At 34.7% G+C, this 14996-nt stretch overlaps 1 protein-coding gene across 1 annotated transcript in view; it reads right to left on the bottom strand.

The window, feature by feature from the left end:
* Nucleotides 1-743: 743 nt before the first annotated feature.
* Nucleotides 744-14996, bottom strand: part of MAN2A1 (mannosidase alpha class 2A member 1) — an 83739-nt gene continuing 69486 nt past the window's right edge. The window contains exons 16-19 of the mRNA XM_054054780.1: nt 12806-12916; nt 8690-8800; nt 4581-4691; nt 744-3682 (exon numbers count right to left, since the gene is read on the bottom strand). Of these exons, the coding sequence (XP_053910755.1) occupies nt 3530-3682; nt 4581-4691; nt 8690-8800; nt 12806-12916 (486 nt within the window). The 3' untranslated portion in view covers nt 744-3529. The remainder of the gene's footprint in view (nt 3683-4580; nt 4692-8689; nt 8801-12805; nt 12917-14996) is intronic.

Below are 14996 nucleotides of genomic sequence, written 5' to 3'. Positions count from 1 at the left end.
GAATTTGTAGCAGGAAGATCAAGCTGAGCGTCAGGCTTACAGAAAGAAAGCTCTTTGAGCACAAAAGAGGGGCCAAAACCATTGCCATGACAACAAGATTCAGATGTGAATGGTCCCATTGCATATATTCTAGTAGATACACAAAATTAAACTGTGTAAAAACTGGAGATACAGAAATCATTGTTAATGAACTCAAAAGCAGCCCAGATGACAGGAATTATAGATTTCGTTAGCCACTGTTGTGAATTGGTTGATCTTGGAGGCTCCCCGGTAGCCAAGGCCATAAAGAGTGGGCATTATCAAAACCTCCCTGGTTTATGATTGCCTGATCAAGACCAATCAATTAATTCAGAACATAGTAATGACTTCTGGGAGGTACACTAGAGGTAACTTTGGGGATGACTGACAGGCTCTGAAAGAGTGATTAGATTACGCTACCAATGCTGAGAACTGACAGAGCAGTACTTCCCCATCTCTCCTGATGGGCATCAGGAATTCTTGATCACATGCTTACATCTCCGAAGTTAGCATCTATCTGCTTCTAGTCAACATCTATGAAATAGATTGCATCTTTCATCGGGAGTTCATTTCACTACAGATAACTGTCATTCCCAAAAGCCACTGATAAATCAACCTTCTCAAAGAAGGTATGCTTGAGGCTTTTTTGATTATTCGAATCACCTATGGCTAAGGTATTAATGACACTGACAACATCTCACAATAACATTATCTTTTATTAGAGATCTTATTTTACATATCCCCATAAGATATAAAACCTTCCAAGAGAAAATATCAAAAAATTTCAGTTGAAATCAGTTTGTTTCAGACAATATGAGCAAGTAAACCAAAGACATTTAAGATAAAAGAATGAAAAAGAAATCATTACAGGTATAACTCCGGTATGGAAAGTAATCACATGGTTTTAAACCATTTCTTACACAGCAGTGTCTTTAAAACCATACTGGAAGGTAAGGATGCTTGGTTCTCTTAACCAGTAGTTATAAACCCAACAGCTATAGAAAAAAAGAAAAAGAAAATAATACGATTAAATAGATCGCCAATGCGCAGAATAAACAAGAACTTAATTGAAAGATTGAATATAACAAAAATACATGATAAGGATTCACTAAGAGTTGTTTGGGAAAAAACCAACAAAACCATTTACAGCCACATTCTGAACAAATTAAAGCAAAATTTATTACCACCCTTTGACCGGAGTTTTGACTTAGGGATTTCAGGAAAGGATCCCAAATCCCAGCTGTTCTGCCATTACACAAAAAAATGCAAAATAAAAGAGACAAGTAGATCTGCTGGTTAAGGAAGATTCAGGCATCATGATTGTACAGCTTATGACAAAAGAAAAGATTGAATGCTATACAAAACATCTTTTCCAACAGGCAAAATACTTTAAAACTTTATTGCATCAAATTTCACTTTTCTGCCCAACAAAACTGCAACAGTATTTTGAAAGCTCTCTTGCACAGAATACATAGAAGTCTCTGAAGCATTTTAATTCTGAAGATGTAACAAAATACACATTATGAGAAATTTCTGCTGGCAAGTCTACCAATCTTTGAGTTCCAAACAAAAATAGGATTTTCAAATACTACAGCTACGAAAAGTTACAGTACATGTTTATTGCATGAAAACATCCATTTATTGGATCCATTTGACTCTTCCATTTGTGGTTAGTGGTTCCTATATTTTTGATATAACTTGCACTTGATCCTACTAAGTATTCCATTAAAAACAAAACACACAATAGATTGAATTAAGTAGGGAAATCTAAATCTCAAGAGACCCAACCTGCTTGAAATCCAAGTTTCATTTCCAGTTTCTTGTAAGACAGCCTGTAGCTACATGATATGATTTGATACACTGTAGAACAAAACTGATGAAATTAAACATAGTATCCAATATTAGTGTTAGAAAACAGCACATCTTTTTACCAGGTAGGATGACTTTGCATGCATTAGTATTAAAGATAAGCAACAGTATTAAAGATAAGCAATGATGTATGGAAAAGTAATGCACTAGCAGGAGACAGAAGGAAGCGTTATGGAGATGAATGAAGACGGGGAAATGGGATCGTGCTCAAGTACTTGTTTATATATACCAAGTGTAAGCAGCAGCTCTATGTAGAGAAGTATTTTTCACACTTGAATGACTTCAGAACTAAATATTACTTAATATGTGAAAACAAAGCAAAAAGTAAGACATCTTCAGTAATATGAACACTGGCAATGTAAATGAGGTTGCATGTTTCAAAAATGTTTAAAATATAGGCACGTGATTCTGAATTAACGGGTCACCACAGTTCATGACATGCAAGCACAGCTTTTGATGGGCTTGCAAACTATCTTGCTTACTATCAACTCTGCATCAAGTTGCAATCTCCTTGAAAGCAGCTGAACTTTTACAGTAATTCTTTTTTTTGTCTGTGTTTCATGTTATGTAATACATTCAAATAGTCAATCTGTTTAGAATAACATAGCACAAACTCGGTGCAGGGGGACATAGATCAGAGTGTGGCCAGCATTGTCAAACAGGAGATAGACAGCTAAGTATTATATAAACTACCTTTCCCCCCAAAACTTGAACACAGACACCAAAATTGTAACAAGACGTATCAAAAAATAAGGCACATTTATCTTGATATGGTAATCTTGAAATAGAAAACTCATTTCAGAGAACATCAATATCTAAATGAGTTTTATTAAAAATCTCGTGTGCATGATAATTATGGACATTTCTCGTCATACATGATAATGGAATAATTGCACATATCCCAGTGTGTCAAGTAACAAAATGGGAGTTTTACTAAACTTTTCCACTGCAAAATTATACTGTAGGTTCTTTTTTTCATACTTACATGACTCAGGTGAGTGGCAGAAGTATTAAAATCTGCCATCACTTATCACCAGTACTGCAGGCTTTTATTTTACCACAATTAAGAATCCCCTTTGTGCTGAATAAATTTAAGTTAATTGTGGAATAAATTGATATTATTGTCATTTATAGAAATGATTGTAAATATTTGGACATTAGCTACTACACAAGAACATTGATTTCCATTTTGTTTCCAATCTTCATCAGGACTTTCTACACTAAATTATTTGTACACAAATTCATCAAGAATCCGCAAAGAAAGCTGTTTAAAATCCAAATTGTCTTTATGAAAATTTGAACACCAGAAACATCATTAGGTAGCATTTAACCTGAGATTTTATCTGTTGAGAGGTTAACATCCTTAGAAATTTCTTTACTTTCTGCATTAACTTATACTGATCTTGCCATTTCATGAAAAAAAAAAACCCCAAAACCCAAAACCATCCTAAAACAAAACACCACAAAAAAAGTTGCTTGCAACATGGCTTTTCACTGTGTTGGTCAAAAAAATACAGAATGCATGCTTTACTCACAGTATCCAGAAGCTGGAATAATAATAATGCGCTTCTTATTGCACGTGAAACTTAGAGGAGATATAATTGCAGATTCCTCTTCTCTATCTGAGTATTAAAGCCAGACTTCATCTCAGCCGAATCCGAAATGTATTTATCTCCATAGAACTCATATTTATTTCACTTATATTTCTGGCATCTGGAGGTGAATGCATCAAAGATAAAGATGCAGGTGTAAGACTTTCCACTCTGAATTTGTTGAAGGCTTTATGCACCTTTATCTGGAGGAAAGAAAAATAAGCAGAAAATACAGCATATACCTAAAAATTTACTTTATTTTAATCTCTAACAATGATTCAAATGATAAATCCCTTTACAGGTATCAGCACAGCAATTCTTACACTATGGATATTTTAAACTACCCTGTCTCAAATACTACACATCAAACTTATACCTTTTCAGGCAGTGTTCAATTGCCACATTTCAACCAAGCAAGGTAAATCAATCTATTAAAAAAAACCTGATCAAAATACTTGAATCTTGTTTCTAAACAAAACAGTGCTAACTCTTCTGCTTGAAGAAAATCCCAAACCTATTACCAAATTTCTACAGATTTGTAACTACCCAGTCCACCCGTAACCCTCAGAACAAAGCTGTATTTCACAGTTTTATGTATCACATCAATTCTACAGCAATTGCATAACACTCAGGTATTTGTGTGATGCGGGTAATATGAGCATGAGTAGGAAAAGGACATGGGACATGCAATAATAAGCAACAATTGTCAAAGTATCAGTCACATCATTTGTGGATATGGTAATAATATTCAAAAGATATACCAGAATATGTAATTTGACTCTGTTTACTTAGTAAAGTTCTAAAATATTATTAAAAATTACTTGACAAATACTAATCTGTGCTATGTGAAAATAAATTATAGGAAGTTAATGAAATTAAAACCGACCTAGAAGGTAAATTGTTGATATTTACATGGTCATTCCCACACATCAGAAGATCCATGTCTTTTTCAAATGGAAAGCAGCTTTTGAGATAAACAACTACTACCCTGAAAGTATAACTCCTGAGAAATAACTACCTAGACTTCAGCTATCATTTGACTTAAATATCAGTGTTTCTGCAATACTTGTAAGGTAAGGTACCCATAAAATGTCAGTATACCTTTCCCTGAGTAGTGGAACAGAGCAGACCCATGTCTCTGTTTGAAAATCTACAGTCAAATCCTTTTCTGTGAAGAATCAGAGCAGCTTCATCAGATGGCTCAATACCTACCTATGAACAAATAAAATAAAAAATTACTCAGAAAGTAGCAGAAGTAGAAAGACATTTTAGGACCTCAGAAAATTATCATTGCTTTAATGTGATAGAGCCACTTAACACCTTGAGTAATGTTCAGTCTAGATTGAACAGTTACATTTCCTTCAATGTTTATAAGACTTAAGTAGAGAAAGAACTAAATGGCAAAGAGAGTTTAGACGTACAAAGTACTACAGAATATAAATCTGGCTTCTTCACCCAAGAGCTCAAAGCTAAATAAATGAACATGCACAGACTAACAATTCAATTGGCTTCTGAGAAAAACTATATGGCAAAACCAAAACTAAACTAGAATTGATATGCTAATTACAATAGCCAGTTCTAAACTGGCTATTATATTAAGAGTATATTCTAACGACTTTTCATTTCACAGAGCTGTTCTCTAAAATCTAATTCAGCTTAAGTTGTACCTGAAGCCATACACAAAAATACAAATCTTAAGAAAAGAAAAATGTTTACAAATAAGACATTGAGCCTCAGTACGCATCAAACAATCTCAACTTCACAGTTTGGACTAAATCACTAAAATCACTTAGGACAAGTGGTCTCAAGGATAGCATACAAATGCCTCAAATCAGAATCTTGTTTGGATATGTACTTCAGAAAACAAAGAATTGGCCGGCAAAACTTATTTTGTTTTTTTCTTTTACACTAAGATATAGAAAATCACTTGTCCAACAAGAATAACAGAAAAAAATTACTCAAGTAACAGCTGAATGTGCATGCAAGCTATCTTCATACCACACAAGTGGCACATGACAAGATGCTTTCCAAGCTGCAAGCCGTTTGCTGTATCACCACATTCACCTTATTTATTTTCTAAGATGTATTACTTTATTTAATTTTGGGGTTTGTTTTGCATTCTTCAGCTCTTAACCTTATTACCTGTATAATAAGGACATGAAAAAGATGGTGCTAACTGCAGTTGTGCCAGCTCTTTGCGCTTTTTTCTCTTATCTATCGCTAGTTTACCTCTTTTCGTACTGGTGCTTTTTCCCAAAAGTCTCTGCCATAACTTAGGTTCATTTCTGGTATCCCAGTAAGTATCTACTGCCTAGGAGAAACCTATGCCCACATGCGCTGGGGACCTATGCCCACAAGCCTTGTAGTAACCTGATGCTTTGGTTCTGAAGGTGTAACAAAAGAGAGATATCTTAATCTAACAGGCTTCAGATCCAAACCAATCTTCTCCTAATAAATGAAATCTTGGAACAGCTTGAACCAGCTTCTTTGAAATCCAGCATGATATGGCTTCATAGTATGACCAGTTAATAGCGTTAAGTACCCATTCATATAATAAAAAGGGTAAACTGATCAATTTAATGTTTTCTAAGAAGTTCCTCATTTGAAATGGTAAAAATTTACTCTGCAGGATTTGGAATTGAAATTAGATACTTTGCATTAAAACAACGACCGGTAAAAACTTCATAGTCTACAAATCCAGAATAAAACTTTGTTTGAGAATATTTATATGAATACCACTAGCTTGTAATCACTTCAAGGCAGGTTTTTAATTAATGCAGAGCCTACAGTCAACATATTCTAACATTACCGCTGGTTGCATTGCCGTCTTAGTGGACTCTTTATTACCTACAACGTGTTCCGGAGAAGTTTCCTTCGTGGCACCTGCTACCTCAGGAGCCTCCCATTCATCTCCGGAGGACTTCGATTGGGCCATAACATCCCCAGCATGCCCTGGGGCAGCAGGTGGAGGGCCTATAACAGCACCCCATCCCTCCAACCATTGTGTGTCCTCCCAATGCTTCTCATAGGCAAGTCTGATATTATCCCCCTCCCCCTTCACATCTAGTGTAAAGCCCTAAATAGGTACATTCTTTTGGACTGTGTTCCTTTCCTTTTTTATTTTAAGAGATTACTTACGTTTGAAAAGCCTTTTGGAAAAGCACAGATCCAATGACCCTATAGCATAAAGCAGCAGTATTCACAGAGTACATTAAAACATTTGAAGCATTATATGCTGAATATTTAATAAGATAAATATTCAGGAAGTATTAGAAAGTGCAAAAGTGTTTTAATTAAAAAGCTGGGACTCTTTGAGTCTTTTTCAGAGAACATCAGCATCTAAATGAGTTTTATTAAAAATCTCGTGTGCATGATAACTATGGACATTTCTCGTCATACATGATAATGGAATAATTGCACATATCCCAGTGTGTCAAGTAACAAAATGGGAGTTTTACTAAACTTTTCCACTGCAAAATTATACTGTAGGTTCTTTTTTTTATACTTACATGACTCAGGTGAGTGGCAGAAGTATTAAAATCTGCCATCACTTATCACCAGTACTGCAGGCTTTTATTTTACCACAATTAAGAATCCCCTTTGTGCTGAATAAATTTAAGTTAATTGTGGAATAAATTGATATTATTGTCATTTATAGAAATGATTGTAAATATTTGGACATTAGCTACTACACAAGAACATTGATTTCCATTTTGTTTCCAATCTTCATCAGGACTTTCTACACTAAATTATTTGTACACAAATTCATCAAGAATCCACAAAGAAAGCTGTTTAAAATCCAAATTGTCTTTATGAAAATTTGAACACCAGAAACATCATTAGGTAGCATTTAACCTGAGATTTTATCTGTTGAGAGGTTAACATCCTTAGAAATTTCTTTACTTTCTGCATTAACTTATACTGATGTTGCCATTTCATGAAAAAAAAAAAACCAAAAACCCAAAACCATCCTAAAACAAAACACCACAAAAAAAGTTGCTTGCAACATGGCTTTTCACTGTGTTGGTCAAAAAAATACAGAATGCATGCTTTACTCACAGTATCCAGAAGCTGGAATAATAATAATGTGCTTCTTATTGCACGTGAAACTTAGAGGAGATATAATTGCAGATTCCTCTTCTCTATCTGAGTATTAAAGCCAGACTTCATCTCAGCCGAATCCGAAATGTATTTATCTCCATAGAACTCATATTTATTTCACTTATATTTCTGGCATCTGGAGGTGAATGCATCAAAGATAAAGATGCAGGTGTAAGACTTTCCACTCTGAATTTGTTGAAGGCTTTATGCACCTTTATCTGGAGGAAAGAAAAATAAGCAGAAAATACAGCATATACCTAAAAATTTACTTTATTTTAATCTCTAACAATGATTCAAATGATAAATCCCTTTACAGGTATCAGCACAGCAATTCTTACACTATGGATATTTTAAACTACCCTGTCTCAAATACTACACATCAAACTTATACCTTTTCAGGCAGTGTTCAATTGCCACATTTCAACCAAGCAAGGTAAATCAATCTATTAAAAAAAAACTGATCAAAATACTTGAATCTTGTTTCTAAACAAAACAGTGCTAACTCTTCTGCTTGAAGAAAATCCCAAACCTATTACCAAATTTCTACAGATTTGTAACTACCCAGTCCACCCGTAACCCTCAGAACAAAGCTGTATTTCACAGTTTTATGTATCACATCAATTCTACAGCAATTGCATAACACTCAGGTATTTGTGTGATGCGGGTAATATGAGCATGAGTAGGAAAAGGACATGCAATAATAAGCAACAATTGTCAAAGTATCAGTCACATCATTTGCGGATATGGTAATAATATTCAAAAGATATACCAGAATATGTAATTTGACTCTGTTTACTTAGTAAAGTTCTAAAATATTATTAAAAATTACTTGACAAATACTAATCTGTGCTATGTGAAAATAAATTATAGGAAGTTAATGAAATTAAAACCGACCTAGAAGGTAAATTGTTGATATTTACATGGTCATTCCCACACATCAGAAGATCCATGTCTTTTTCAAATGGAAAGCAGCTTTTGAGATAAACAACTACTACCCTGAAAGTATAACTCCTGAGAAATAACTACCTAGACTTCAGCTATCATTTGACTTAAATATCAGTGTTTCTGCAATACTTGTAAGGTAAGGTACCCATAAAATGTCAGTATACCTTTCCCTGAGTAGTGGAACAGAGCAGACCCATGTCTCTGTTTGAAAATCTACAGTCAAATCCTTTTCTGTGAAGAATCAGAGCAGCTTCATCAGATGGCTCAATACCTACCTATGAACAAATAAAATAAAAAAATTACTCAGAAAGTAGCAGAAGTAGAAAGACATTTTAGGACCTCAGAAAATTATCATTGCTTTAATGTGATAGAGCCACTTAACACCTTGAGTAATGTTCAGTCTAGATTGAACAGTTACATTTCCTTCAATGTTTATAAGACTTAAGTAGAGAAAGAACTAAATGGCAAAGAGAGTTTAGACGTACAAAGTACTACAGAATATAAATCTGGCTTCTTCACCCAAGAGCTCAAAGCTAAATAAATGAACATGCACAGACTAACAATTCAATTGGCTTCTGAGAAAAACTATATGGCAAAACCAAAACTAAACTAGAATTGATATGCTAATTACAATAGCCAGTTCTAAACTGGCTATTATATTAAGAGTATATTCTAACGACTTTTCATTTCACAGAGCTGTTCTCTAAAATCTAATTCAGCTTAAGTTGTACCTGAAGCCATACACAAAAATACAAATCTTAAGAAAAGAAAAATGTTTACAAATAAGACATTGAGCCTCAGTACGCATCAAACAATCTCAACTTCACAGTTTGGACTAAATCACTAAAATCACTTAGGACAAGTGGTCTCAAGGATAGCATACAAATGCCTCAAATCAGAATCTTGTTTGGATATGTACTTCAGAAAACAAAGAATTGGCCGGCAAACTTATTTTGTTTTTTTCTTTTACACTAAGATATAGAAAATCACTTGTCCAACAAGAATAACAGAAAAAAATTACTCAAGTAACAGCTGAATGTGCATGCAAGCTATCTTCATACCACACAAGTGGCACATGACAAGATGCTTTCCAAGCTGCAAGCCGTTTGCTGTATCACCACATTCACCTTATTTATTTTCTAAGATGTATTACTTTATTTAATTTTGGGGTTTGTTTTGCATTCTTCAGCTCTTAACCTTATTACCTGTATAATAAGGACATGAAAAAGATGGTGCTAACTGCAGTTGTGCCAGCTCTTTGCGCTTTTTTCTCTTATCTATCGCTAGTTTACCTCTTTTCGTACTGGTGCTTTTTCCCAACAGTCTCTGCCATAACTTAGGTTCATTTCTGGTATCCCAGTAAGTATCTACTGCCTAGGAGAAACCTATGCCCACATGCGCTGGGGACCTATGCCCACAAGCCTTGTAGTAACCTGATGCTTTGGTTCTGAAGGTGTAACAAAAGAGAGATATCTTAATCTAACAGGCTTCAGATCCAAACCAATCTTCTCCTAATAAATGAAATCTTGGAACAGCTTGAACCAGCTTCTTTGAAATCCAGCATGATATGGCTTCATAGTATGACCAGTTAATAGCGTTAAGTACCCATTCATATAATAAAAAGGGTAAACTGATCAATTAATGTTTTCTAAGAAGTTCCTCATTTGAAATGGTAAAAATTTACTCTGCAGGATTTGGAATTGAAATTAGATACTTTGCATTAAAACAACGACCGGTAAAAACTTCATAGTCTACAAATCCAGAATAAAACTTTGTTTGAGAATATTTATATGAATACCACTAGCTTGTAATCACTTCAAGGCAGGTTTTTAATTAATGCAGAGCCTACAGTCAACATATTCTAACATTACCGCTGGTTGCATTGCCGTCTTAGTGGACTCTTTATTACCTACAACGTGTTCCGGAGAAGTTTCCTTCGTGGCACCTGCTACCTCAGGAGCCTCCCATTCATCTCCGGAGGACTTCGATTGGGCCATAACATCCCCAGCATGCCCTGGGGCAGCAGGTGGAGGGCCTATAACAGCACCCCATCCCTCCAACCATTGTGTGTCCTCCCAATGCTTCTCATAGGCAAGTCTGATATTATCCCCCTCCCCCTTCACATCTAGTGTAAAGCCCTAAATAGGTACATTCTTTTGGACTGTGTTCCTTTCCTTTTTTATTTTAAGAGATTACTTACGTTTGAAAAGCCTTTTGGAAAAGCACAGATCCAATGACCCTATAGCATAAAGCAGCAGTATTCACAGAGTACATTAAAACATTTGAAGCATTATATGCTGAATATTTAATAAGATAAATATTCAGGAAGTATTAGAAAGTGCAAAAGTGTTTTAATTAAAAAGCTGGGACTCTTTGAGTCTTTTTCAGAGAACATCAGCATCTAAATGAGTTTTATTAAAAATCTCGTGTGCATGATAACTATGGACATTTCTCGTCATACATGATAATGGAATAATTGCACATATCCCAGTGTGTCAAGTAACAAAATGGGAGTTTTACTAAACTTTTCCACTGCAAAATTATACTGTAGGTTCTTTTTTTCATACTTACATGACTCAGGTGAGTGGCAGAAGTATTAAAATCTGCCATCACTTATCACCAGTACTGCAGGCTTTTATTTTACCACAATTAAGAATCCCCTTTGTGCTGAATAAATTTAAGTTAATTGTGGAATAAATTGATATTATTGTCATTTATAGAAATGATTGTAAATATTTGGACATTAGCTACTACACAAGAACATTGATTTCCATTTTGTTTCCAATCTTCATCAGGACTTTCTACACTAAATTATTTGTACACAAATTCATCAAGAATCCACAAAGAAAGCTGTTTAAAATCCAAATTGTCTTTATGAAAATTTGAACACCAGAAACATCATTAGGTAGCATTTAACCTGAGATTTTATCTGTTGAGAGGTTAACATCCTTAGAAATTTCTTTACTTTCTGCATTAACTTATACTGATCTTGCCATTTCATGAAAAAAAAAAAACCCAAAAACCCAAAACCATCCTAAAACAAAACACCACAAAAAAAGTTGCTTGCAACATGGCTTTTCACTGTGTTGGTCAAAAAAATACAGAATGCATGCTTTACTCACAGTATCCAGAAGCTGGAATAATAATAATGTGCTTCTTATTGCACGTGAAACTTAGAGGAGATATAATTGCAGATTCCTCTTCTCTATCTGAGTATTAAAGCCAGACTTCATCTCAGCCGAATCCGAAATGTATTTATCTCCATAGAACTCATATTTATTTCACTTATATTTCTGGCATCTGGAGGTGAATGCATCAAAGATAAAGATGCAGGTGTAAGACTTTCCACTCTGAATTTGTTGAAGGCTTTATGCACCTTTATCTGGAGGAAAGAAAAATAAGCAGAAAATACAGCATATACCTAAAAATTTACTTTATTTTAATCTCTAACAATGATTCAAATGATAAATCCCTTTACAGGTATCAGCACAGCAATTCTTACACTATGGATATTTTAAACTACCCTGTCTCAAATACTACACATCAAACTTATACCTTTTCAGGCAGTGTTCAATTGCCACATTTCAACCAAGCAAGGTAAATCAATCTATTAAAAAAAAACTGATCAAAATACTTGAATCTTGTTTCTAAACAAAACAGTGCTAACTCTTCTGCTTGAAGAAAATCCCAAACCTATTACCAAATTTCTACAGATTTGTAACTACCCAGTCCACCCGTAACCCTCAGAACAAAGCTGTATTTCACAGTTTTATGTATCACATCAATTCTACAGCAATTGCATAACACTCAGGTATTTGTGTGATGCGGGTAATATGAGCATGAGTAGGAAAAGGACATGGGACATGCAATAATAAGCAACAATTGTCAAAGTATCAGTCACCTCATTTGCGGATATGGTAATAATATTCAAAAGATATACCAGAATATGTAATTTGACTCTGTTTACTTAGTAAAGTTCTAAAATATTATTAAAAATTACTTGACAAATACTAATCTGTGCTATGTGAAAATAAATTATAGGAAGTTAATGAAATTAAAACCGACCTAGAAGGTAAATTGTTGATATTTACATGGTCATTCCCACACATCAGAAGATCCATGTCTTTTTCAAATGGAAAGCAGCTTTTGAGATAAACAACTACTACCCTGAAAGTATAACTCCTGAGAAATAACTACCTAGACTTCAGCTATCATTTGACTTAAATATCAGTGTTTCTGCAATACTTGTAAGGTAAGGTACCCATAAAATGTCAGTATACCTTTCCCTGAGTAGTGGAACAGAGCAGACCCATGTCTCTGTTTGAAAATCTACAGTCAAATCCTTTTCTGTGAAGAATCAGAGCAGCTTCATCAGATGGCTCAATACCTACCTATGAACAAATAAAATAAAAAAATTACTCAGAAAGTAGCAGAAGTAGAAAGACATTTTAGGACCTCAGAAAATTATCATTGCTTTAATGTGATAGAGCCACTTAACACCTTGAGTAATGTTCAGTCTAGATTGAACAGTTACATTTCCTTCAATGTTTATAAGACTTAAGTAGAGAAAGAACTAAATGGCAAAGAGAGTTTAGACGTACAAAGTACTACAGAATATAAATCTGGCTTCTTCACCCAAGAGCTCAAAGCTAAATAAATGAACATGCACAGACTAACAATTCAATTGGCTTCTGAGAAAAACTATATGGCAAAACCAAAACTAAACTAGAATTGATATGCTAATTACAATAGCCAGTTCTAAACACTGCTATATAAGAGTATATTCTAACGACTTTTCATTTCACAGAGCTGTTCTCTAAAATCTAATTCAGCTTAAGTTGTACCTGAAGCCATACACAAAAATACAAATCTTAAGAAAAGAAAAATGTTTACAAATAAGACATTGAGCCTCAGTACGCATCAAACAATCTCAACTTCACAGTTTGGACTAAATCACTAAAATCACTTAGGACAAGTGGTCTCAAGGATAGCATACAAATGCCTCAAATCAGAATCTTGTTTGGATATGTACTTCAGAAAACAAAGAATTGGCCCGGCAAACTTATTTTGTTTTTTTCTTTTTACACTAAGATATAGAAAATCACTTGTCCAACAAGAATAACAGAAAAAAATTACTCAAGTAACAGCTGAATGTGCATGCAAGCTATCTTCATACCACACAAGTGGCACATGACAAGATGCTTTCCAAGCTGCAAGCCGTTTGCTGTATCACCACATTCACCTTATTTATTTTCTAAGATGTATTACTTTATTTAATTTTGGGGTTTGTTTTGCATTCTTCAGCTCTTAATCTTATTACCTGTATAATAAGGACATGAAAAAGATGGTGCTAACTGCAGTTGTGCCAGCTCTTTGCGCTTTTTTCTCTTATCTATCGCTAGTTTACCTCTTTTCGTACTGGTGCTTTTTCCCAAAAGTCTCTGCCATAACTTAGGTTCATTTCTGGTATCCCAGTAAGTATCTACTGCCTAGGAGAAACCTATGCCCACATGCGCTGGGGACCTATGCCCACAAGCCTTGTAGTAACCTGATGCTTTGGTTCTGAAGGTGTAACAAAAGAGAGATATCTTAATCTAACAGGCTTCAGATCCAAACCAATCTTCTCCTAATAAATGAAATCTTGGAACAGCTTGAACCAGCTTCTTTGAAATCCAGCATGATATGGCTTCATAGTATGACCAGTTAATAGCGTTAAGTACCCATTCATATAATAAAAAGGGTAAACTGATCAATTTAATGTTTTCTAAGAAGTTCCTCATTTGAAATGGTAAAAATTTACTCTGCAGGATTTGGAATTGAAATTAGATACTTTGCATTAAAACAACGACCGGTAAAAACTTCATAGTCTACAAATCCAGAATAAAACTTTGTTTGAGAATATTTATATGAATAACACTAGCTTGTAATCACTTCAAGGCAGGTTTTTAATTAATGCAGAGCCTACAGTCAACATATTCTAACATTACTGCTGGTTGCATTGCCGTCTTAGTGGACTCTTTATTACCTACAACGTGTTCCGGAGAAGTTTCCTTCGTGGCACCTGCTACCTCAGGAGCCTCCCATTCATCTCCGGAGGACTTCGATTGGGCCATAACATCCCCAGCATGCCCTGGGGCAGCAGGTGGAGGGCCTATAACAGCACCCCATCCCTCCAACCATTGTGTGTCCTCCCAATGCTTCTCATAGGCAAGTCTGATATTATCCCCCTCCCCCTTCACATCTAGTGTAAAGCCCTAAATAGGTACATTCTTTTGGACTGTGTTCCTTTCCTTTTTTTATTTTAAGAGATTACTTACGTCTGAAAAGCCTTTTGGAAAAGCACAGATCCAATGACCCTATAGCATAAAGCAGCAGTATTCACAGAGTACATTAAAACATTTGAAGCATTATATGCTGAATATTTAATAAGATAAATATTCAGGAAGTATTAGAAAGTGCAAAAGTGTTTTA

This window comes from Cuculus canorus, chromosome Z (genome assembly GCF_017976375.1).
Source record: "Cuculus canorus isolate bCucCan1 chromosome Z, bCucCan1.pri, whole genome shotgun sequence".
Classification (NCBI taxonomy): domain Eukaryota; kingdom Metazoa; phylum Chordata; class Aves; order Cuculiformes; family Cuculidae; genus Cuculus; species Cuculus canorus.
This window is presented reverse-complemented; position numbering and strand designations above follow the sequence as displayed.